At 37.4% G+C, this 22,714-nt stretch overlaps 4 protein-coding genes across 7 annotated transcripts; all 4 read left to right on the top strand.

Moving 5' to 3' along the window:
• The first annotated feature begins 1,338 nt into the window (after positions 1-1,338).
• On the top strand, positions 1,339-4,900 carry LOC103447424 (uncharacterized). Its single transcript, XM_008386612.4, has 9 exons — positions 1,339-1,689; positions 1,802-1,989; positions 2,702-2,883; positions 3,002-3,286; positions 3,364-3,422; positions 3,513-3,549; positions 3,656-3,727; positions 3,926-4,250; positions 4,344-4,900. Exons 1-9 carry the CDS (start codon positions 1,587-1,589, stop codon positions 4,719-4,721), a joined length of 1,629 nt encoding a protein of 542 aa, XP_008384834.2. The 5' UTR covers positions 1,339-1,586; the 3' UTR covers positions 4,722-4,900.
• Positions 4,901-5,000: 100 nt separating this feature from the next.
• Positions 5,001-8,331, top strand: LOC103451852 (uncharacterized). Its single transcript, XM_029108797.2, has 8 exons — positions 5,001-5,762; positions 5,903-6,084; positions 6,199-6,483; positions 6,574-6,632; positions 6,726-6,762; positions 6,845-6,916; positions 7,016-7,310; positions 7,766-8,331. The coding sequence occupies exons 1-8, from the start codon at positions 5,526-5,528 to the stop codon at positions 8,120-8,122; spliced, it is 1,524 nt and encodes a 507-aa protein (XP_028964630.1). The 5' UTR covers positions 5,001-5,525; the 3' UTR covers positions 8,123-8,331.
• Positions 8,332-9,535: 1,204 nt separating this feature from the next.
• LOC103406867 (uncharacterized methyltransferase At2g41040, chloroplastic-like) lies at positions 9,536-12,632 on the top strand. 3 transcript variants are annotated; one of them, XM_029108799.2, is made up of 7 exons: positions 9,536-9,797; positions 9,875-9,987; positions 10,081-10,303; positions 10,417-10,610; positions 10,712-10,823; positions 11,894-11,998; positions 12,301-12,632. In XM_029108799.2, exons 1-7 carry the CDS (start codon positions 9,639-9,641, stop codon positions 12,427-12,429), a joined length of 1,035 nt encoding a protein of 344 aa, XP_028964632.1. In that variant the 5' UTR covers positions 9,536-9,638; the 3' UTR covers positions 12,430-12,632. The 3 variants fall into 3 exon arrangements, with proteins under 3 accessions (XP_028964632.1, XP_070661364.1, XP_070661369.1); XM_070805263.1 differs by having other exon boundaries at positions 9,578-9,797; positions 10,423-10,610; XM_070805268.1 differs by having other exon boundaries at positions 9,578-9,797; positions 10,432-10,610.
• Positions 12,633-17,714: 5,082 nt separating this feature from the next.
• On the top strand, positions 17,715-19,367 carry LOC103447442 (protein RGF1 INDUCIBLE TRANSCRIPTION FACTOR 1-like). Of its 2 annotated transcripts, none has more exons than XM_008386641.4 (4): positions 17,715-17,958; positions 18,049-18,285; positions 18,386-18,526; positions 18,924-19,367. In XM_008386641.4, exons 1-4 carry the CDS (start codon positions 17,956-17,958, stop codon positions 19,305-19,307), a joined length of 765 nt encoding a protein of 254 aa, XP_008384863.2. In that variant the 5' UTR covers positions 17,715-17,955; the 3' UTR covers positions 19,308-19,367. The 2 variants fall into 2 exon arrangements, with proteins under 2 accessions (XP_008384863.2, XP_008384854.2); XM_008386632.4 differs by having other exon boundaries at positions 17,720-17,958; positions 18,040-18,285.
• The last annotated feature ends 3,347 nt before the right edge of the window (positions 19,368-22,714 follow it).

A 22,714-nucleotide genomic window follows, 5' to 3' on the forward strand; every position in this document is an offset into this window, starting at 1 on the left:
CACTATCGTGCTACGGCGGAGTCGAGCCCAAGATGTGGTGGGGGTCCGGGCGGGATGTGACAGAATACAACCTGCATCGGATTTCATTGGAACTCCAAAATTAAGTGAGTTCACATGAGAGCAATCTTATGATGGGTAACCCACTGGGAAGTTCTCCCAGAAACAAAATCATGAGGGTATGGTCGGGGCCTAAAGCGGACAATATCGTGCTACGACGGAGTCGAGCCCAAGATGTGGTGGGGGCCCGGGCGGGGATGTGACAGAATACAACCTACATCTCACTGATTCAATTAAAATCTGAATTGAATACCAATAAATTTTCAAATTCCTTTAAAATCTCACATAATCCTAATTGAATACAACCCTCTTAGTATTATAGGGAAAATTATTTTTACTATAAAATCAATATCGAAGGACGAGAAATTGAACTCGAAACCTTAGCTCAATAAATAATCTTAACAACTCAGCTACAAACTCCTGCTTGGTACAAAATTTCTTGAGCTTCATTAAGGCAAACACACTGTCACGCTCCACTAATTTGAGCAAATTTTCATTACCTTTGTCCATTTTCTTCTTCTCTAATCAATATATCAGGACTGCTGTTTTATCAAAAACTTTGGCCACCTACTTAAGCAGTAATTACTTAGATATTTTGAGCTACAACAAATAGAAGATTTTCAGTGTGTCAGAAACATTGTCCGGTATATCAAATGTCATAATATTTTTTTCAAGTTTCCAACCAATTATATTATTACACTTGATGTATGAGATCGTGTTTCCACATATTGAATTTTTTTTCCCAATAAATCATACATTTACCAAAACACACACATTATAATTGGTATATTAAGAAAAGGAAAAAAAAGTTCTTAAAGTAAAGCTGATCCTTGTGGATTTATTTATTTTTTTTACAAAATAAAGTTTTTTTTCATTTTTTTTTTCAAAAGAGAGGTGGTTGTGAGTCTTGTCACCTTATAAAACAAGATTTGCTTTTAAATGATAGTGTTTATGTCCAATTTTACATTTGAAAACCTGAGTAATTAATTTTGTTGTTTTACAAGATTTTTTATTGAGCTCATAGCATAGATGGTACATTAAATGTTATTATACAATTGAATTTTTTTTTTTTTTTTTACAAATATCTTTCAAATTATATAATGATATGTGACGTATCGTATTTATTCGCAATTCAAATACACTGTTATTCGCAACATTTTATTCCCCAAAAACAAAGCAAACAAACATAATTCTAAAAAATATTTTATTCTACACAAAATAATTAAAATCTAAATGAGAAACAGAGAAAAATATAAAAGGGGTAATTTCGTCATGATAAAAACACCGACAGAGTATATTTGCGAGTCAGTGCCCGTTGCTGTCCGTGGAAATCGAAAGGACCACAAGAACACAGCTTGAAAGAAAAACAGTAGTAAATTATCAAATCTCTCTCTCTCTCTCTCTCTCGTTAAGCAAACGGATATAAGCAAATGGACGCGGCTTTCCTCTGATAATTTCCGAAACGTTTCCTCTATCCTTCTGGAAATTTTCTTCGTCTGCAATCTAAAAACTCAAAAACCCAATTCAAAATGCCTGGTTTTAGATCGAACCCACCAAAAAGTTTGCTCCTTTTTCTCGGTTTTTGCCTCCTCGTTGCTTTCACTTCAGCAAGCTCTCACATTTCCCACACAGGTACAGAGGGGTTTCTGAAACAGTTTTTTTCTTTTTTTTTTCGTTTCTTTTGTTCTTTGAGGAAATGGGATCTTGAATCTTGAATTTGGGGTTACTTTTATGATTGTTTCAGGTGGTGGGAGAGGGGATGATGATGCTGGTGGGTCGGTAGTATGGGAAACAAGGAGGTCGCTTGCAAGCGGAACTGCCCAGAACTCGTCTCTGCTGTTGGCTGAGGAGAGGACGCGCAGGAGGGACCCACTTGATAGTTTTAAGAAATACAATGGTGGGTGGAATATCAGCAATGAGCATTACTGGGCTGTGAGTTCTCTCAACTCTTTTGATTAAGTTTTATAATTTAGTTGTTTTTTTTTTGTTATTTTTGTGATTTGGGTTTTTCTGAATTTATGAGCTATGGTATAATTCTGTTGTTTTGGGGGTGTTTTGCTGCTGTGTTGGATGATTGAATTATACTAAATGTTCCTTAAGAACTTAATTGGATGAAGACTTGGACTTTCCAAGCAAATGCCATCTATATCTGCTGCGGTATGAATTTTTCCTCAGCTGAAAGTCCTTGGAGGGGCTGAGGCACCCGAGCTCCTCTTCCTTGCACTTAGAATCAAACGATGAACCATACCCCTCTCTGCACCCCAACTATGATTAATGCAATCACAACATTATTTTGTTGATTTTTTACTTACGTTGTGGTTTTGTTTAAAACTAATTTGGTATGTAATTGTCTTTCAGTTGATTTTTATGCTTTGAAAGAAAGACCATGTCTTTATACTTAAAAGATGCAGGCCTTGAACTCTGTCATGATGTTGTTCACAAATAAATTATTTTGTGCGGTATCCTGTCTTTATGCAGGCCTTGAACGCTTCCGAGAATGTTATCCATTGACTAATTATGATATCATATCTTTTCGTTGTTTCTCAAATCCTTTTTTTTCTTTTGGACTTTGTTTGGAGATTGGATGTATATTTAATACGTATCTGAATGGTATGCTAACATTGGTTATTAATTTTTTATGCAGTCTGTTGGTTTCACTGCGGTTCCCTTCTTTGCCGTTGCTGCTGTCTGGTTTGTGATTTTTGGGCTGAGCTTGTCCCTTATCTGTCTCTGTTACTGCTGTTGTCCACGGGAGCCTTATGGTTATTCTAGAACATGCTATGCTCTCTCCCTCATCCTACTTATTTTGTTCACCCTTGCGGCAATGTAAGTCTCTCTCCTTCCCTCTCTCCACAGTTCATGGTAACTATATTTGATACCAATGGACAAGTACTATATTTTTTGTGAACTGATGACATCCTTTAATTTTTATGTTGGTCCCTAGTGTTGGATGCATTGTTCTGTACACTGGTCAGGGAAAGTTCCACAGCAGCACAACAAAGACGTTGGATTATGTTGTGAGTCAAGCTGATAAGACTGTTGAAAGCCTCAGGAATTTGTCAGGTTATCTTGGTGCAGCTAAGCGGGTTGGGGTTGACTCTGTATTTCTGCCTTCCGACGTTCAGAGTAACATTGACAATATTAGGACAAAGCTTGACTCTGCTTCCAGTACACTTGATGATAAAAGTGAAAAGAATTCTAAGAGTATACAAGATGTCTTGGATAGCGTGTAAGTATGTTCTAAAAGTTCTGGAACTTGTGCTCACAATGCTGTGTGTAATATTTGTCTCTCGCTATATATTGCAGGGGACTGGCTCTCATTATTGTTGCTGCTGTTATGCTCTTTTTGGCCTTCCTTGGATTTGGTTAGTCTTTTCACTTTCCTTTGATTAGAGGCACAGATTTTGAAGATTTTACTATTATTCTTATATTTTTCTTCTTTTTACTACTTGCAGTGTTTTCCATTTTCGGGTGGCAAGCCCTTGTATACTTGTAAGTGAAAGCTGTTTCCTTTTTATTGTAACATCTTCAAATTTTGGAAGCATTTGTATCCTAGTCCTCAAACATTTGTTCACATCCACTTACCTCTTTTATGCAGTTTGGTGATTGTTGGGTGGGTTCTTGTTGCGGGTACATTCATATTATGCGGTGTATTTCTCCTTCTCCATAAGTAAGTACTATTTGGTTATGATCACACATCATATTACTTTCTAAGTTGCACCTATGTTCGTTGTAAGGGTTACATCTTGGTTATCTCATAAGAACAAATTCATGATATGAGTGTCATTCGGTCTAGCTTATGACTGATCTGTTGTGTTGTTTTCTAATCTGTCTTCTGTTCCTCTAACTTCTCGTCCTATGTATATAGTGTGGTTGCAGATTCATGTGTTTCCATGGATGAGTGGGTCCAGAACCCCACATCTCACACTGCATTAGATGATATCCTCCCATGTGTGGACAATGCTACTGCCCAAGAGACTGCGATACGTGCCAAGGATGTAACCCACCAACTTGTTACTGTGGTTAATAGTGTCATCAACAACGTCTCAAACGTTAATTATCCACCTATTGCCCGACCTTTATATTTTAATCAGTCTGGCCCACGACTACCTGTTCTTTGCGACCCTTTCAATTCTGACCTCTCTGATCGACAGTGTGCCCCTGGTGAGGTGGAACTGAAAAATGCCACCCAGGTAATGAAGCATCTAAGTTGATCTAAACATTGCCTACATCTTTCTGTTAGTTCGGTAAAAACTACTAAGATTCGCATTTTATGTTTCAAGCAGGTATGGAAGCGTTACGTCTGCGAGGCTTCTGCAACTGGTATCTGTAGGACAGTTGGCCGGTTGAATCCAACCATGTATGGCCAAATGGAAGCTGCAAGAAACGTGAGTTATGGTCTGTATCGTTACGGTCCATTCCTGGTTGATCTGCAAGACTGCACATTTGTTAGGGTTACGTTCACCGACATAAGTAAAAACAATTGTCCTAGTCTGCGAAAACATAGTGAGTGGATCTACATTGGCTTAGTAATGGTATCTGCAGCCGTGATGTTGTCACTGATCTTCTGGGTGATCTATGCAAGGGAGCGAAGGCATCGGGTGTACACTAAAAAGTTTGCATCTGCTAAAACCGCCGAGGAATTCGAAGACAAGGGTGCTTAAAGGTTTCCATGTATAAGAGTTGGGTAAAAATATGTTTTCGTCCATGTACATTCGAGTGATTTTACCTTCGGAGTTCTTTTGTACATTGTGGTTTGGTTTTATTGCTATGCAGTACTCATTTGTGCTTCCTCAGAAACTCCATTAGACAAAGCAGTAATATTTGGAGCTTGGTAGTATTACACTTTAGAAGTTCAGATAAACAATGCCCTTTACAATCTAACCGCCGCGAACCAAATATACTAGCCTCTTTGCATGTGCGTTTTTTTGTCAGCACCACACGTGCTTATATATACTCTCATTGACCATGGTCAAATTAAAACCAAACAAAATCCTAATAATCCGTGCAATTAAACTCTTTGTGGAGTGTGCAGATAATTCAACACGTAACATCGAACAAAAGTCTCTCTCTCTCTCTCTCTCTCTCTCTCTCCATGTTGCGGTTAAACTCAGCAAGTAGTGGGAGTGGTGGTGGGTGGAGTTCAAAAAAGCAGTTGAAATCTTAGGATCGTTGAAGGGATCTTATCCAAGTAGAACTGTAAAAAAAAGCATCTTCAATATTTGCTATCTGGGTTCCTTCAAATTCACTTCAACTGATCAGTTGTATTTTCTCCATCCATTTCTCTGTGGAAAAAAATGTTATGCTTCACATCAAAAACGTTGCTTCTTTTTCTCTCCCTTTCCTTCTTCATTTCTTTCGGTTTCGGAAACTCTGACACTTTGCAAACAACAGGTTCTGTATCGCAGCTGCTTTAGTCTCTTTTCGTTGCCGAAAATGCTTCCTTTTGTGTTATATTTTGATCTTTAATGTGTTTGTTTACGGTTTGTGCTCGTGTTGGCATTGTAGGGGATGGTGGTGATCAGAGAGAGCATGGTGGGGTGGTGGTGACTTGGGGCACAAGAAGGTCTCTAGCAGAAGAAAAAACTCCCCGAAACGCACCTCTGATGATATTGTCTAGGGAGAGGACACGCCGGAAAGACCCTCGTGACGGATTTAAGAGATACACCGGTGGCTGGAACATCAGCAATGAACATTACTGGGCTGTGAGTTTTCTTTGTACTTCTTATTATTTCGGTTTCTATGAAAACTTATGAATGACTATTCATATGTACTTGTTTGGGACATTGTGTTGATCATGTTGCGTAATATATTTTTGCACATTGATTACGAATTTATGATGCAGTCTGTTAACTATACCGCGACGCCCTTCCTTGTCATTGCTGTCGTATGGTTCAAGATTTTCGGGATAAGCTTGTGCCTAACCTGTATCTGCAACTTCTGTCGCCCTAAAGAGCCTTATGGTTATTCTAGAAGAGCTTATGCTCTCTCTCCCATCTTCCTCGTTTTCTTCACCCTTGCCGCAATGTATGTCTCTCTCCTTATTCCTGAGCGCGCACACATCTAACGTGCACGGACAATTTTTGCCTATGATTTGTATGAACTGATGATTTTGTTTACCGTTTGCACCGTCCATTCCAGCATTGGATTCATTGTTTTGTTCTCCGGTCAAGGAAAGTTCCAGGGAAGTTCAACCGATGCACTGAACCATGTTGTTAGTCAGGCAAATACAACTGCTGCAAAGCTCAGGAATGTGTCATATAATCTCAGTGCAGCTAAGCGGATTGGAGTTGATGCTGTGTTTCTGCCAGAAGATGTCCAGAAGAAAATTGACAATATCGTAACAAAAATTGACGCTTCTGCAGCTACACTTTCTGATAGAACAAAAAAGAATTTAAAGACTATAAAAGATAGTTTAAATACCATGTAAATAGATATATATTCTACAAGCTCTAAAAATTAATCGGACAATTGGTTGGATCATATAACATATGTATTTGCTACAATGTTTTGCAGGAGGATCCTTCTCATTAACCTTGTTGCAGCTATGATCTTTCTGGCCTTGCTTGGAATTTGTAAGTCTTTTATTTTCTTTCAATTTAGGAGGAATTAATTTCGAGAACTCGAGAATTAATTGGCATTTAATCACGTTGTACTACTTGTTGCAGTATTTTCGATCCTAGGGAAGCAAGTTGGTGTACACATGTAAGTGATAAAAACCATGAAATCTTTGCTCTTTAGTTGCTTGCTTGACAAGAAAGTACTCAAACATTTCATTTGTGTGCAGCTTGGTGATTGTCGGGTGGATTCTTGTCACGTTAGCGTTCATATTGTGCGGTGCATTTGTTGTCCTCCACAAGTAACTACAGTTTGTCACTGCTTTAGTAGGAAGGATTTCTAGTTTAGAAGTTAATTTTCAGCTTGTCCTCCATGTGACTTCTTTTCCTATGTTGCATAGTGCGATTGGAGATGCATGTGTCGCCATGGATGAATGGGTTCAGAACCCTAAACCTCATACTGCATTTGACGATATACTCCCATGTGTGGACCATGCTACTGCCCAGGAGGCTGCGTTGCGCACCAAGGATGCAACCTTCCAGCTTGTTACCGTGGTTAACCATGTCATAACCAATGCTTCGAATGTCGACAATCAGTTAGACAGACCTGTACCTCTTCTTTGCAACCCTTTCCATTCAAATCTCATCGACCGACATTGTATCTCCGGTGAAGTGCCACTGCAAAATGCCACGCAGGTAATACAAATTATATAAGTATCTAAAATTGAAGCCTACATCTTCTACTCTTAAGTGTTTTTACTGCAAGCGCATCTATAGAAGCATGTCGAATTTTTAATAAAACTTTTTAAGTGCTTGCTTAAAAAAACACTTGCAAGTGCATATGTTAGAAAGTACTTTCATGTGCTTTTCAAATCCAGAGGCACTAGATTAAAGTTCTTTTGATTATTTATAAGAACTTTTAACCATTTAAAAGGACTTCCAAACGAGACTAGCTCTTCAGATAATGTTTGGCAAAAAAGAGTTGAAATGTTCTAGGGTTGTAAAAGAACTTGGAAGTGTTGTTTGCACATACCCTTAGGAAGCACTTCCAGGTGCATTCTGAAAAAGAACTTGCTTCTCCTAAAAGTGCTTTCTTGAAAAATTTGTGCTATCTGCATATACCCTAAGACCGGCATTTTTTTTCTGAGCAGGTATGGAAGAAATATGTGTGTGAGGTTTCAAAGGCTGGTACTTGTACAAAACCGGGCAGCTGGCTGACTCCCACATTGTACGGACAAATGGAAACTACTGCAAATCTGAGCTACGTACTCTACGGTTACGTTAAATTCTTGACGAATCTGCAATCCTGCAGATCTGTTAGGGATGCATTCAGAGACATAAGCAGTGGGAAGTGTCATGGTTTGGAAAAACACAGCAGCTGGATTTACATTGGTTTGGCAATGGTGTCTGCAGCTCTGGTGCTTTCAATGATCTTCTGGGTTATCTACGCGAGGGAACGAAGTCATCGTCTTTATATCGAAAACTGCTTTCTGGAGAGAGCCATATAGGAAATTCCAAGACAAGGAGGGTGCTTATTTTAAAGATTTTCGTATGTAATTAAGCATCTAATTAGTTTTCTAAATCTGTTTAATCTGCAAGTAGATTTGAGTGATTTTATCTTAAGTTCTGTTTTTGTAATTATCTTAAGATTTGATTATTGTATCATGCAGTAGTCATTTTTAGAAGAGAAATGGGATATATAAACTTATAATCTAAAGGTGATGGATCAATAGCTAAAAGAACTTTTTAGGTTCAAATATGCGCTTAGGAAAATGATTTTCGCATATTATCCTCTTGCAATTTTTCCTTTGTTTATGTCCATCGATTTTTTTCTAATTTATTTAATCCAACGAATAAGGCCACATTGACGTAAACTTTTTACGAATGAACATTATTTTGGGAAAGAAGAAAAAAAGTATAGTACTAGTAGTACTAGTTTTTGTGACAATGGCTTCTTCGTCTCTTCACCAAGCAACGGAAACCGGAAATGCAAGCTCCCTACTTACTTTCCAACCCGAAACTCAAAGCTCCGGCAATGGCTTTGAGCTGTTAGCATGCCCTGTTTGCTACGAACCCCTCATCCGAAAAGGCCCTCTTGGTCTCAAAAGCTTCATTGGTGTAAAAAATGTACCATTTTTTTTTTGTTATTTGTTTATATTTTTGTAGGCAAGCAATATTCAGGTCGGCTTTCGAGTGCAAGATATGCCACAAGTCGTATAACAGCAGTAGCAGGAGCAAAGAGAAGGACATTTACTTGGATCTTACTGTTAGCACGGCAGATTAAGGGAGTACATTGCGCCCAATCCCGCCGGGACTGGGTTCTTCAGAAATCGCCTCGTTTCCTTCTTGTAAGAAAGAGGTTGGCGTCCGTATTTTGGCCAAACCGGCTTCCCTTGTCCGGATCAAGAGGTACGCAATTCGCGCTATACATAAGAGTACTCTATGCATACACTATGTTAGTCATATATCATACTACGCTTGTTAATTGTGTCCTCCGTACGTACGCAGTTTAAAACGGCTATGGACTACTTTCACTACGTTACTGATCAAGGTGAAGGTGGTGGTCGTACTGCTGTAGTTGCTCGAATGAAAATTGAGTCACTCGTTACTCTTTTTTAGTTGATCCAGTCCAATTACAACAACCAACAACCATTATCATAAGAATTCAATTTAAAAAACAGAATGTCGGCTGTCAAAATCTAATGCACTTTTTATCCTCTTTTATCCGCACTTGTGACCAACATCGTAAGATAAACTTACAGACGAAATTTGATCCAACCCTATTACTATTACGTAAAACTGGGGCAAATCAAAATTTTTTTTTGGCAATAAAATTCATTTTTATACTGCTAGCATGTGACCCGCACGTGTTTGAGAGTGATGTCGTATTACCTCCGTGTCTCTCTATCCGCCAATTTTTTTTCTGTTACAACTCTACCTATCCGCCATTTTCAAAAAAAAAAAAAAAAAAAAAAAAAAAAACATCAGCATCAGCAGCAGCAGCAGAGAATCAAAATCTCTCCAATGGCGACGACACCCTCCTCCACTCTCCACCAAAAGTTTCTATCCCTAAACTATCCTCCCTTCCATCACAATTCTCAATTCCGCCCTCCCCGTCTCCGCCGCCCCTCCCGCCATCACTGTCACCCCATTCGCGCCACCTCCACCGTCGCTCTCCCGCCGGTACCGCCTCATCCTCTGCCCTCTCCCTTTCCGCTTCCATCCTTTTCCATTTAAATTTCAAATTTCCGATATTGCAGGAGCGGCGGTCGAGGGCCGAGGAAATCCAAAGCTCCGGCGTTGACCTCGAGGTGCTTGCCTGCCCAATATGCTACGAACCACTCATCCGAAGGGGGCCGCCGGGTCTCAATCTGTGAGTAACAGTACGACACAAAGCCTCAGTCTTTTGCTTGAAATTGGCGTCGTAAGTGTTTCAATTTCGTTTTGTGATTTGCAAATTTTGCAGGCGAGCAATTTACAGGTCGGGGTTCAAGTGCAGGAAATGCGACAAGACGTATTCGAGCAAAGACGTTTACTTGGACCTTACTGTTACTGCTGGGTTGAAGGAGTACGTTGAGGTACAACCGACCCGGACCGAGTTGTTCCGGAGCCCTCTCGTTTCCTTCTTGTATGAAAGGGGTTGGCGCCAGAATTTTAACCGCAGCGGATTTCCGGGTCCCGATGAAGAGGTAAATTGGTAAATGTGGTTTCTTGCTAAATTTTTGGTCAGTTGGGTTAATTTTCTTGCTTAATTTTGAGTTTTGGTTTGCTTAGCAAGTTTAGGTTCTTACGTGGTTTGCAGTTTAAGATGGCTCAGGACTACTTTAAATCCGCCGAAGGCGGTGTTTTGGTGGATGTCAGCTGTGGGAGCGGCTTGTTTTCGAGGAAGTTTGCGAAATCCGGGACATATTCTGCAGTTGTTGCACTTGATTTTTCGGAGAACATGCTTCGGCAGAGTTATGAATTTTTCAAGAGAGATCCTACTATTTTAGATACGTAAGTTTGTGTTTGTTCTTCTGAGTGATCAATGTTTATGTGGTCTTTGGTAGTGAAATGAGATGTTTATCATTGCTCACGGTTCACTGGAATAAGTGCAGTAATCTTGCTCTTGTGAGGGCGGATGTTGCTAGGCTTCCGTTCCCTTCGGGTTCAGTTGATGCTGTCCATGCCGGCGCAGCATTGCATTGCTGGCCCTCTCCTTCCAATGCTGTAAGTTGTGTTTCATGTGTTTCCTATGTTTCTCTTCTCCCAAAAGGATTTTGTTGTGTGTGTTAAAACAAATGTGTTGGCTACCTTTTCCTTTTATTGCAATCGGAGATGCTAGTAATATGCAAAGTCAAAGGAGGACTGCATATTGTCTTACACCGTTACACACATGTTGCCTGCTATTTGGTAACCTGTGAGAAAGTCACGGTGAAAGTGCTGTGTTACATCCACTGAAACCGTTTGATTCTGGCTTCATTGTTAATCAGGAATATGAGATGAAATGTGAAATAGCGAGTAAAGTGAGTAAACACCATGGCTCCTTACAAGTGACCAAAAGAAGTAGGCATCTTACGGTGCCATGGTGTGTGAGAAATAGATGGATGATATCTTTTGACCTGTCAAGTTTCTTCTTTTCTTTCTGGAAATCACTCATATCAGACCTGAAGGTGTGTCTTAGTGGCTCTTCAACTTGGGTTTGGACACCAATTTGAATTCTAATGCCAAACCCTTAGAATTGCATGGAGTGTTTTGGATGGGGGACTACATGTGCTAGGAGATTAGCTGAATATTCTTACAGGCTAGCAGCAGTACATACCTTGTCAGCAAGGAAGAGAGAGAGCAGGTAGTGGTTAACAAACCTAACAATCTTATACTGTATGTGGGTCAATTGGAATCAGAAATCTAACCTTTAGGTAAAGGATTCCGGCTTTTGTGGAATTACAAGCTTTCTGTTAATGCAAAAGCCATAGAATGTGTGCCATTGGCACATTGCAGAGTTAGTTCATATGGAAAACACTTCAGTTTTCGACTGAAGAAAGATAGTACACCACAGATTCTGGTCTGCTCAACTTTGGCTCCTATATTAGATACATCTTTTCAGGTGTAATTAATGAAATTAGCTATCGGGTGGTTTGCTTGTAGCACCTGTTTCACTGGTGGACCTCTATTTGTTGCGTCTGAAAGTCATAAACTGTCAAATCTCATAAAATTTTCATTGTTTTACTCCATGGAGACATGTTTGGATGCAACAAGCCTTCTATTAATTTCCAACTCGTATCTCATTTAATTTTCAGATTGCTGAAATAACTCGCATATTACGAAGTGGTGGTGTCTTTGTTGGAACCACTTTTCTGCGGTATACTCCATCTACTCCCTGGATAACCCGGCAACTCAGAGAGGTAATACTTAATCAATGATTACCAAATGTGAGCAATGCTAGATTTGGTTCAGACCTCTCAATTTTCTATCTATATGTGGCAGTCATAGAATGTGTGTTTGAAACAAACAATTGCGTAATATCCACATTTCTTTTCTAGTTCTGTTTAAGTCTGTTGCGAATGAAGTAAAAATTAATCGTTACTGTGATCCAAATAGTTGAATTTACGTCAGAGACGACTCATTAGTAGTAGCGAGCTAGGTCTGTTTAAGGGTGGTTATAAACTTAAAAACAAATATTGATTTTAAGGTGTTGGTGTGGCAGAGTGCTCTTCAGGGCTACAACTATTTAACGGAGGAGGAGATCGAGGACTTGTGTGCATCATGCGGTCTCACCAACTACACGAGCAACGTTCAACAAGCTTTCATCATGTTTTCTGCTCAGAAACCTTAAGAGTTTAAACTAGGTTTGAGCCGTTTGAACATCATTTCTCCGTACATGTATTTATCATATTTATTGTCGAAGTTGTTGTATAGTGTATTTATATACAAGTATACATAAACTTTTGAAAAGAAGAATACAAAAACCTGAAAAGGTGGATAATCTGGGGAAGAAGGTATCATTGTTAATGAGAAGTATTTTATTAACTGTATAAAGAATGATAGCCGTGCTTAACATTAATACATTATCAATAACTCTATTAGTGGTTTCTGAATAGTAATGACAGATTAACAGCCAGTTTAATTTGAGAGCTCGTTTGGAAGTACTTTTAAAATGGCTGAAATCGCTTTTGGTAAAAATATTTTTGGTATCAATCTGTAACAAAAATGCAAGTGAATTTTTGAAAAACACTTAAAGTGCTTCCTACAATAAACACATAACCAGTGTTTTTTTTTAGGAAGCACTTCAAGTGTTTTTGAAATCCAAAAAATTATCCCTAAAAGCAAAAAGGTATGATAGTAACACTTGAATTTTTTACCAAAAAAAAAACGAACACTTGAACCCAATTTACTTGAGCTTTTGTGTTTACGACAAGATTTCAGCAATAAATTTGAATTTTTCTAAAAAATATATGAAAAATGCTATGTGTTTTGTCCAACCAACCTCACAAACTAATAAATTCCTTGTATTTTAATTTCATCTATCTCCACACTGATCTCGTTTCTATGTGAAAGTTGTATTAGGCAGAAGTCCCACTCAGAATTTCTCCTCGAATAGAACTAGTACTGGAGTACATCATGCTGTATTGTAGCCTTGGTCATTGGACGCACATGATCTCGACTCTTGAGGCTTTAATCTTTGGGGGAAAAGGCTCTCCATGTGAGATAAATACCTTGAAAATAAGGGCCTGAATATCTAATAGGGCGTGGTGAAGTGGCTGGACAAATAAATAAAGAAAACCCTTTTCAAACAAAGCAAATGGAACTAACTCAGACCACACACAGGGCAGAGAGGGGCAGGAAGATCCCCTCGTGCGGCTCATCCGCTGACCCTGCAACGCCTATTTGTTCTTCTGAATAGCCTGTTCACTTTGAATCTTTGACCTTTGACCACCATTAGAAGATGTTTTTCCGTGTACTCAGAACATAATCACCATTTGTTACTATTTTTTACTTAAATTATAAATGTGTCTTTTTTAATACTTTAAAAATTGAACATATCAACTTAATCGATCACTTGTATTATAACACGTAAAATAATACAACATATGACAATTAATTTAGAAACATTTATCGTTTGATTTTGGACGATAAAAGGAGGAATAATTGGTTGGTCAGTCTGAGTGACCTGTCCCAAGATACACTTAAGCTTTTGGACAAGTTTAAATTTGTTTAGGGTTTAAAGCCAGACATTTCCCTTTGGATCCCTTGCACGTGACCTTCTTTGCTTTACTATAACACCTTTCTGCTTTTCATGGCATGTGGGGTTGGCCATGGCCATCCTCTTCTGTCCTTTCTTTCTTTGGTTCTGCGACTGTGATTAATTAGCTTTCTTACTTTCTTCTTTTTGTTTTGGATGTAACTGCTAGGGTTTTGCTAGTCGTGTTGTTTCATCAAGCATACACGTGGATGTAATATTCAGTCATCGTAGACATCTAAGTTAAGCTGAGTGGTTGGCTATTTTCATAGGAAATTATTTTTAGAGCTCGTTCAATAATCATTTTTGTATTTGACTTTTAGTTTGATTTTTGTGCTTAATATATGAGGAAAACCTATGAGAAAAAATAGCAATGAAGCAGGGGGATGGAGCTTAAACACCAACGTAGTTTTTGTTTTATGTTAGACTTTGTGTCTTTCCTTTAAAATTTAATCTACTTCTCACATCTCTATCATCCTTCATGTATTCTTAAGTATCTCGTATTTTTCTCATGTATTTACTTTGTATTACTAACATAAAAATAAAATTTAAAAGTAAAAACGAAATAGTTATTAAACAAACTTTCGTATAATTTTTTTGAGATTAATCGTTAGAAAGCTTTCTCATCACATTAAGTAGTGAATGGGAGCAGTAGATAATTAGCACTTCATTTTACCATTCAGGAAGCTCCAGGCCCCCAACATACCTACAAATACATTGCTTAAGAAGGGGGAAAAGGAGAAAAGAAAGGACAAACCGAACTGCCTCAAAAGAATTATTTTTCTTGTTTTCTGGTTTGAGACTAGACTTCAAAATTTATAATTTAGGAAATATCTTGAGAACATGTTTATACCATTATAGTTTTGCTTATGTCCAGCTCCAAGAGAAAAGCTCTCTACAAAAGATTAATTACAGTGTTAAGCATTTACGTATGCATGATTGATTGTCAACTATTAATTCATATGATAACATTATGCTGACATGGAATTTCGAAATGAGAAATGTGAAAGAGATTTTCTCAAAAGTGGAACTGTCTACCACCTTATACTTTTGGTACAATATTTTATAATATTGACATGAAAATAATGTTAAATTTTTTATGTGCCAAAAAATTCAGAAAGAGTCATATTTTTTAAACAGCCTCTTTAGTATTTCTCTTTCAAAATTAAACAGTAGGCATGAAGGGTATAAAGGGAATAATGATACAAGATTAGTACAATCGGCATTGCAAACCCCAAGGTAACTCGTGTTTGGAGCTGAGAGGGACAATGAGCAAGGTCTTCCTCAAAATTAGCACACTGGGGAGCCTCTAATTAATTAGGTCATTAGTTTTCCTAACTAGTGGTTAATGAGTTGTGCTTGTCTGTCAAATGTTTGTCTGCAAAAAATAAAAATAGAAAAATTTTAAAAACATTATTATTGAGGCAAGCTGCAGGCTAGGACTTGTGATTAGTGGAGTTGTTGATTGATTGTTGACATGTTTCATTCCCTAAAAACCGGGTTTTTTCTCGTACATGTCTTGTTTGGGACTCTGTTATTAGCAGATTAGGCATGCTGCCATATAATTGTATTGGTCAGATGCAAAGGATATGTTCTTGGATGATACCGACCTTCTCAGTTAGATATTTTCTTTTTATCTAACTTGTTTGCTTTCTTTTGTATAGTACAATGTTGCACTATGATCTTAATCTTTTACTTTTAAGTTTATCCTTCAAAAATCAATTTTGTAGAAAACCAACCAAATCAAAAATATTTAAATAGTGCCGTAGGACGTAGATGACTACAATTCTCTTGCAATTGTAGGATAAAAAGAGAGCCGAGAAGGTTATTATGAACTTTAATGAAAAGCACATGGTACTGTTCATTTTAACGAAAAACCACATTTTTACACTAAAAAGTCAATTATGTTACTATTCACTTTACCCTTTATTTTGTCTTTATCATTAAAACTTAAAGTTTTCAAACCATTTTCATTAGTTTTCCTTATTAAACAATGCTCTAATTCCTTACGAATTACCTTTCCCTGTTTAATTCCTCAGAGGCTACTGTACTAATACCCTGATTTCAACCCTTTAACCACCTGAGTCACATGAGTCATAGTTGAGGTATCAAAAGCCAATGAGTAGACATCTGCAAGTTTTTTGACATGCTAATATTTTCACGGAGTAAAATTCTCTCCTGCTAATTTTTTTCCCTATCCTCCCTCTTATTTGAACATTACGATTAAATCGTGTCAATATCTTATATTGATTTCTTTATAAAGAGAAAGACAAAATATAAAGTGGGAGATGAGAAAATGGAAGGTAATTAGTACAAAGGAATTTACTAGGGCCTTGGAAGAAGAAAATTAAAAGCACCCTGACCTACACTAGACACGTAGGCACTTACGAGAGAGGGATTATTGTATGTTGGAAATATACTAGTCAACACAAATACAATTAACTTTAAATTAAGAAGTTAAAATGCATAATAATCTAGATATAATGCGTAATTGATTTGAAATATGGACACAATAACATTTAAGGACGAAGCTGTATAGGGTCTAGGGGGCATCCGCCCTCACTAAATTTTGTGTGTGTACTGTTGCATTCCAATTTCCAAGCCCTAATTAAACTACAAATGAAAAAAATGGTCCAGTGGAAAAAAGACAAGGTGTATCCGCTAGTTTACATGCTTATGACATTAGCACTAACTCTTCCAGTTGCTACTACCACCGTTGAAAGAGTATTTTCGGCCATGAAATTTCTGAAGAATCAATTGAGAAATCGAATGGGAGATCAATAGATAAATTATGAAAACATGATTATTTTGGTAGAGAGAGATATTTGATGGTATTGGTAATGATGTTGTCATGCAACGCTTTCAAAACATGAAAACGCGTCGAGGAATATTGTAAGATGTTGTATGAAATTTTTTATGAATTAATATATAAGTGTTTTGTGCAATAAATTCTTGAGTTTTTTAATTGTACCTTGTTGTTTGAGAATGCCTCTATTCTTACAAATTTCTAACTTTGTCCCTGATAACATTCTTATGTTGATGAGTCTCTCTCCACTACAAAGACTGAGACATGGTATCTTAGATATTAGTTACATGGATTGCAAATTAAATGAAACATTCAGATGATCAAACTGAAATACGATTGTAAAAATATTTCAAGCTAATCATACATAATTTCATTCTTTTTGTAGGCCTAATTACTTAGCTTTCAAGTGATGTAAGTTACAAAATGACAAAAAAAAGCATCAGGGAAGAAAAAGGGAAGCCTAATTTCTGCTCTCCTGCTCTCCTCTACTTGTTTTTTATTTTATAAAAAGTGAGCAGAAAAAAGAAGAACTTATTAGCCGACTTGACAGCAACAAAGTGGAACGCAACGAATGGACTGATGGAACTATATAATCAGGGATGGCTGGTAAATATCTGTAATTTTTGGGTTTTGTTTTTACAACAAGTGGCTAGTTTCTACTGATTTCACCAATTCTAAGGGATGAGAATCAATGAAAAAACAGGTAAGAAAATGGCTGAGCAGCTCCTTCAAGAAGGTGGCTTGGTTAGTTTAGCATTTGAGCTCTTCAGCCAAGGAGATGAGCAGCAATTGTTTATAGGGTTTTTAAAGAATGGGAGACACGGAAATCGCGCCCACGTTCCCCTCATATCTTACTTCCTTTCTCGCTCTGTCCATTAGGAAATTATATTTTGGAAAGCACTTTTATTCAAAAATGCTTCTAATAAAAACTCAATTGCTTTCTAAAAAATATTTGGAAGTGTTTTTTATAAAAAGTACATAACCTTAAATCCTACGCACATAACATGTGTTTCTTCTAAGTAATACGTCAAGTACTTTCTTTTTTGTTGAATATTGTCAAGAGCGTTTTTAGTGACCTAAAATCACTTTCAAACATCTCTCTCTCTCATGTTACGTGTCTCACTATTGACAAAATGTTGTGTACCTCCCCAAGGAGTAAATATTACGCCTTTCCTCTCTTGTGAAGCTCAATAAATACACTTATCTTCATCCCTTGGTCTCTCTCTATCTCTCCATCTCTCTTTCCTGTTTACAACACCGCCTTGGTAACAGCTCAAAGGGGCCGGGGGCTCTCTCTTTCAAGTGTCTATGTGATCATGGTTTGTCTCTGTCCACCCTCTCTCTCTCTGTTGCATGGTTCTCATTGTCTTTTGAGTAACTGAGTTTAACTGTTTTGATAGGGAATTCAGAAGCCTGCATGGTTGGATGCCCTTTACACTGAGAAGTTCTTCGCCGGCTGCTCATTCCACGAAACTGCGAAAAAGAACGAAAAAAACGTCTGCTGTTTGGATTGTTGCATCAGTATATGCCCCCATTGTCTTCCCTCCCATCGATTCCACAGGCTCCTTCAAATTCGCCGTTACGTTTACCATGACGTTGTCCGATTGGAAGATCTTCAGAAGCTCATCGACTGCTCCAACGTTCAGGTTGGTGCCAAAAAAATGATCAATCTAGCTTATAATTGATTGACTTCTGCCATTGCAATTCAGTTGGTTTGACACTTGAAGTCTTCGTTTGTTGTTTTAGGCATATACCATCAATAGTGCCAAAGTAGTGTTCATCAAGAAAAGACCTCAAAATCGGCAATTCAAGGGTTCTGGAAACTACTGCACATCGTGTGATAGAAGTCTTCAAGAGCCATATATCCATTGCTCTCTCGGTTGCAAGGTAACGAAAACTACGAATATATTTGGAAATTGGCCAAAATGATCATTTTTTCGATCCATTTACAAAATAATCAGTTTTTCATTATGTTATCGATATCTAATTGCTATGTCATCGATTTTTAGTCTTGATCAGTTAATCATTGAGATTTGATTTTTTGATCATTTTAGCCAATATCCTAGTATATTTTGCTTACTTTTTGGCGTTAATTTGTTCCATGCATGTAGATGAATTACTAAAATGTTGGCATCTATATTTTATGTGACAACAGAACTTATATAGCTAAATTTTACCTGGTTTACGTAAATAACTTATATATCTAGCTGAAAATTTATCTGATTCATGAAAACTGAAACGTTTTAATTAATTAATGAACATGTTGATTCGAATGATTAATCAGGTGGATTACGTGCTTAAATTCAAGAAAGACCTCTCTCCTTACTTGAAAACATGCAACTCCCTTCAACTGAGTCCTGACTTCTTAGTTCCACTTTCCGATATGGGAGACGAGGAGATGACCAGCGATCAGACCAACCCCAATTCCACAATTCTGGACCTCGATGACCCGATGAGCTCGTCATCATCAGAGTCGTGGGGGTCTGAGACCATGGGCATGAGCTTGCACATGACATACATGCATCATGAGGTCGTCAGAAAGAAGAGAAGCGGGCTTAATTACGCGTCAATATGTGGAAGGTCAACTCATAAAGCTTCCGACGAGGACATGGCCACAAACATGATCAGTAGAAGAAAACGCATTCCTCATAGATCTCCATTGTGTTAGCATAATCAACAAAAAATTTAATAAACCTCAATATTACAATTTTCCGTTTAATTGACTGAATTGAACCCTTCAAATGCTTTGATTAATTAAATAATTACATTAGCTCTCTCTCTTTCTTCTCGAATATGAAGTTTAATTTTTGTTAATTAATCACTTGGTCGGGGTGTTTTGTCTCAAGGTGATCACGTGGTTCCCAGTTCCAAGTTATTGTTTTGTACATTTTTAACACTCTTTTCCATGTCATATTTTATACCAGACCAAAAAACTGCCATTTTTTTATACACTAATATCATATAGGTGCTTCCCTTGCCATGAATTAATATAATTTTTTCAAATTCTTCCTTCACTTAATAATAATAAACTTTTTATTTTTTAAAACGTAAATTCATAATTATAGATCTGGGCATTGTCAAGTATAGGGTTTAGCTCAAATTAGACTATTGTTCGAATGAAAAGAATGGTATGAGTATGCGCAAAAGTTTTATATGTAATAAAGTTATCATTACTGACTGTAGTTTAAGAGAGATTTTTCAATGTGCCAAGAATACAGCCACATGCTACATATTATAATACAAAACTTATATACCATATAATGTAATGTGTTCCGAGCACATTAAAAAAAACTAGTACATTTGCCGTGTTTTTGCACAACTCAATATGTAATTCACAATTTTAGGGCCTCAATGAGGACCCAGGATCCCCTCCTGAGCAATTCCCTAGGGATCCTAAGGATCCCGCAATCTTGTCCGTTTATCGTATATCGTGCGGTCAGAAATCATTTAAAATTTAAATTTTAAAATTCAAATATAAATAATACCTAACGAAAACTGACCGCACGATATAAAATAAACGGACAAGATTGCGAAATCTCTAGGAAATTACTCAGAGGATCCTGGTTCCTCAATGAGTACCGCCCAAATGGGCTTCCTTGGACTTTGACTATAATTATAAAACAATATTGTACGTGTGTGAGAGACCACAAAGACAGAGAATTTAGTTTAATTAATTTTGACCAGTCAAACCTTCCGGGACTAGCTGTGATAACCCTAGGTATTACGTATTGTAGCACCTATTGTGCTATATCAATGGTTTGATCAATCTTTCAATTACAAAGATACAAATTCAATACTTAATAACAAAATTAGTAATCCACCAAAGTTAGTTAAAGATTACTAATTAGTTGTACGATATCTCGTGACCTTATGCATTAAAGTTAGTTTTGTGAAATTCGTTATATTTATTGTGAATTTTTTGTTGTTGTTAATAATTTGGTTTATTTGAGTTTGTCATGCAGTTTGGGTCCAATCTTTTTTTAGCAAGCTCCTCCTTCTTGTCGTTGGTTGCTAGTTGCAGATAGATCTGGAGTCTCATGGCCTAGTGATATTCTTATGTAATCTTTCATTTTCTTTAGGGCTTATGAACTGTTGTCAACAAAAAAAAAAAGATTACTAATTTGTATTAGGGTCTAGAGGTACTTCTATTCATTTATAAGTAAGAGATCTCAAATTCGACTTACATAAAGAGTGAAGATGTATAATTTTTTTTTTTTAAATTGATACTTAATTATGATTAGCTAATTACGTTGTATCAAGTTCGACTTATATCTCCACTTTTTATAATATCGTTGTATCAAAAAATGGTTAACATTACTCTTCTTTTATAGTTTTTTTTTACTACAACAATATATTTATGAGGTTTTAATATTATTTTAATATAAATGTTTCAGGAGTAATGCAAATGTATTTTTTGGTGAATTCTTATAGCATTAAACTTCATGCATCTTCTGTAGAAATTCTCACTTAGGCCCCATAGAGATTGAGCCTCATTCATGTGCAGCCCAAAAAGCATGAAGCAGCCACTCAGAAGTCCTAGGGTTTGGAGGTTATTCGAAGGCTATGGGTTTGCATTAATGCTGCAACTAGAACTTCTGTGATAACTTTTTCATTAAAAACAAATACAAATCAATTGACATAGTTAGGCTTTGCGAGCAAAGACCACATAGCCACCTAAACCCTAAACCATAATCTCCTGCAGCAAAGACCACAGTCATCGCCGTCACATCCTCGGATGAAGTCAAACTCCAGACCGAGAAAGTAAACACCATATCCAAATCCCCTTCATGAACCTCTGCAAATATATACAAACAAAGTATCACACAAGTAGAGGTGAGGCTAAGGGTATGTAAAATACCCCACACTTGGCCTCGATGGGGTTCTGGCATATGTATGATGGTTGGGGAAGGGGAAGTGAAGGAAGGTAGTAGATTTGGTATTCTTTTCCTGATCAGAACCTGGCTATCCGAGTAAATGGTAGGATGGGGATGTATTATCACAGCTATGGAGGGAGGATACAAAATTAAAAGATAGAAAGCAGTAAAATTAGGCAAAAGATGCCGGATAAGGGGCATGAAGCCCAGATCTGAGACAAGCCCAGGGGATAGTTAAGACCCATCTCAGGGAAAACTAAGATAAATTCAAAGAGAACTGGAAATAAAACAAAAGAAGAAGACTAGAAAGAAAAGAGGAAGAGATGGATGCAGGGAAGGGGTGGAGCAGAGGAAGTGAGAGAGGAGGAAAAGAAGTAAAAGGCAAATTAGGGGAGAGAAAAAGAGAAGGAGGAGGGAAGAAGGAGGCTGGAAAGAGGAGGTAGCAAGTTGCCCGCCTACCCCGAGCAAGAGTAAGGGGCGGCGACTGAAGGTTAAAGTCGAAGAAGAGGCTCTAGATCTAGGTTTTTAGAAACAGATACTAAGAGAGAGAGAGAGAGAGAGAGAGAGAGAGAGAGAGAGAGAGAGAGAGAGAGAGAGAGAGAGAGAGAGAGAGAGAGAGTTCAACCTCTAAACTGAGCACCCTGAGACTTTTTAATATATCGAAAGCAACACAGTTAGGCTTTGACAATCTTTCTATGTGGCGGACTAACTAATTCCTCTACTAATCAATTGACATATGTCTCGATCTAGACCATTGACATTCATTCCTTAACAGCTACCTCTCTACCATTGGCTTAATTTCTTATTTCCGCTAGACATTTAAAAGGTGACTTCAAGCCAACAAGATTCTTTATGGGAACGTCTACCGCATGCAGTTTTACATTTGTTTTAGAAAGATGTTGTTTCCACAACTCGAACCCTTGATCTTTCAGTCACAAATGAGCAACATTTTCATTATGCTAAGGATCACCTCATTTCTCATAGACAATTCGTGGAAACGTCTATCGCACGCAACTTTATATTTGTTTTAGAAAGAGGATACTGTTTCCACAACTTAAACCCATGAGGAACCTAGCCAAAACAAAACCATATATATCTGCATTTGTCCAGATATATAATTGGACAGCGATTGAGTATGCACTAGCTACTACTTAATTTGATTAGTATGTATACAATATATGCAAGTGCAACTACATCTCAA

This window comes from Malus domestica, chromosome 02 (genome assembly GCF_042453785.1).
Source record: "Malus domestica chromosome 02, GDT2T_hap1".
Taxonomy (NCBI): domain Eukaryota; kingdom Viridiplantae; phylum Streptophyta; class Magnoliopsida; order Rosales; family Rosaceae; genus Malus; species Malus domestica.

What these genes read in the sequence shown, in the direction of transcription:
- LOC103447424 (XM_008386612.4), top strand. Translation starts at nt 1,587, where the DNA reads ATGCCTGGTTTTAGATCGAACCCACCAAAAAGTTTGCTCCTTTTTCTC. An exon ending in TTGTTCACCCTTGCGGCAAT is followed by an intron (nt 2,884 to 3,001) that starts GTAAGTCTCTCT and finishes GTTGGTCCCTAG; the next exon opens with TGTTGGATGCATTGTTCTGT. An exon ending in GTATTTCTCCTTCTCCATAA is followed by an intron (nt 3,728 to 3,925) that starts GTAAGTACTATT and finishes CTATGTATATAG; the next exon opens with TGTGGTTGCAGATTCATGTG.
- LOC103451852 (XM_029108797.2), top strand. Translation starts at nt 5,526, where the DNA reads ATGTGTTTGTTTACGGTTTGTGCTCGTGTTGGCATTGTAGGGGATGGT. An exon ending in AAAGATAGTTTAAATACCAT is followed by an intron (nt 6,484 to 6,573) that starts GTAAATAGATAT and finishes AATGTTTTGCAG; the next exon opens with GAGGATCCTTCTCATTAACC. An exon ending in CACTGCAAAATGCCACGCAG is followed by an intron (nt 7,311 to 7,765) that starts GTAATACAAATT and finishes TTTTCTGAGCAG; the next exon opens with GTATGGAAGAAATATGTGTG.
- LOC103406867 (XM_029108799.2), top strand. Translation starts at nt 9,639, where the DNA reads ATGGCGACGACACCCTCCTCCACTCTCCACCAAAAGTTTCTATCCCTA. An exon ending in GGGCCGCCGGGTCTCAATCT is followed by an intron (nt 9,988 to 10,080) that starts GTGAGTAACAGT and finishes CAAATTTTGCAG; the next exon opens with GCGAGCAATTTACAGGTCGG. An exon ending in GATCCTACTATTTTAGATAC is followed by an intron (nt 10,611 to 10,711) that starts GTAAGTTTGTGT and finishes GAATAAGTGCAG; the next exon opens with TAATCTTGCTCTTGTGAGGG.
- LOC103447442 (XM_008386632.4), top strand. An exon ending in TCGACTGCTCCAACGTTCAG is followed by an intron (nt 18,286 to 18,385) that starts GTTGGTGCCAAA and finishes TTGTTGTTTTAG; the next exon opens with GCATATACCATCAATAGTGC. An exon ending in ATTGCTCTCTCGGTTGCAAG is followed by an intron (nt 18,527 to 18,923) that starts GTAACGAAAACT and finishes ATGATTAATCAG; the next exon opens with GTGGATTACGTGCTTAAATT.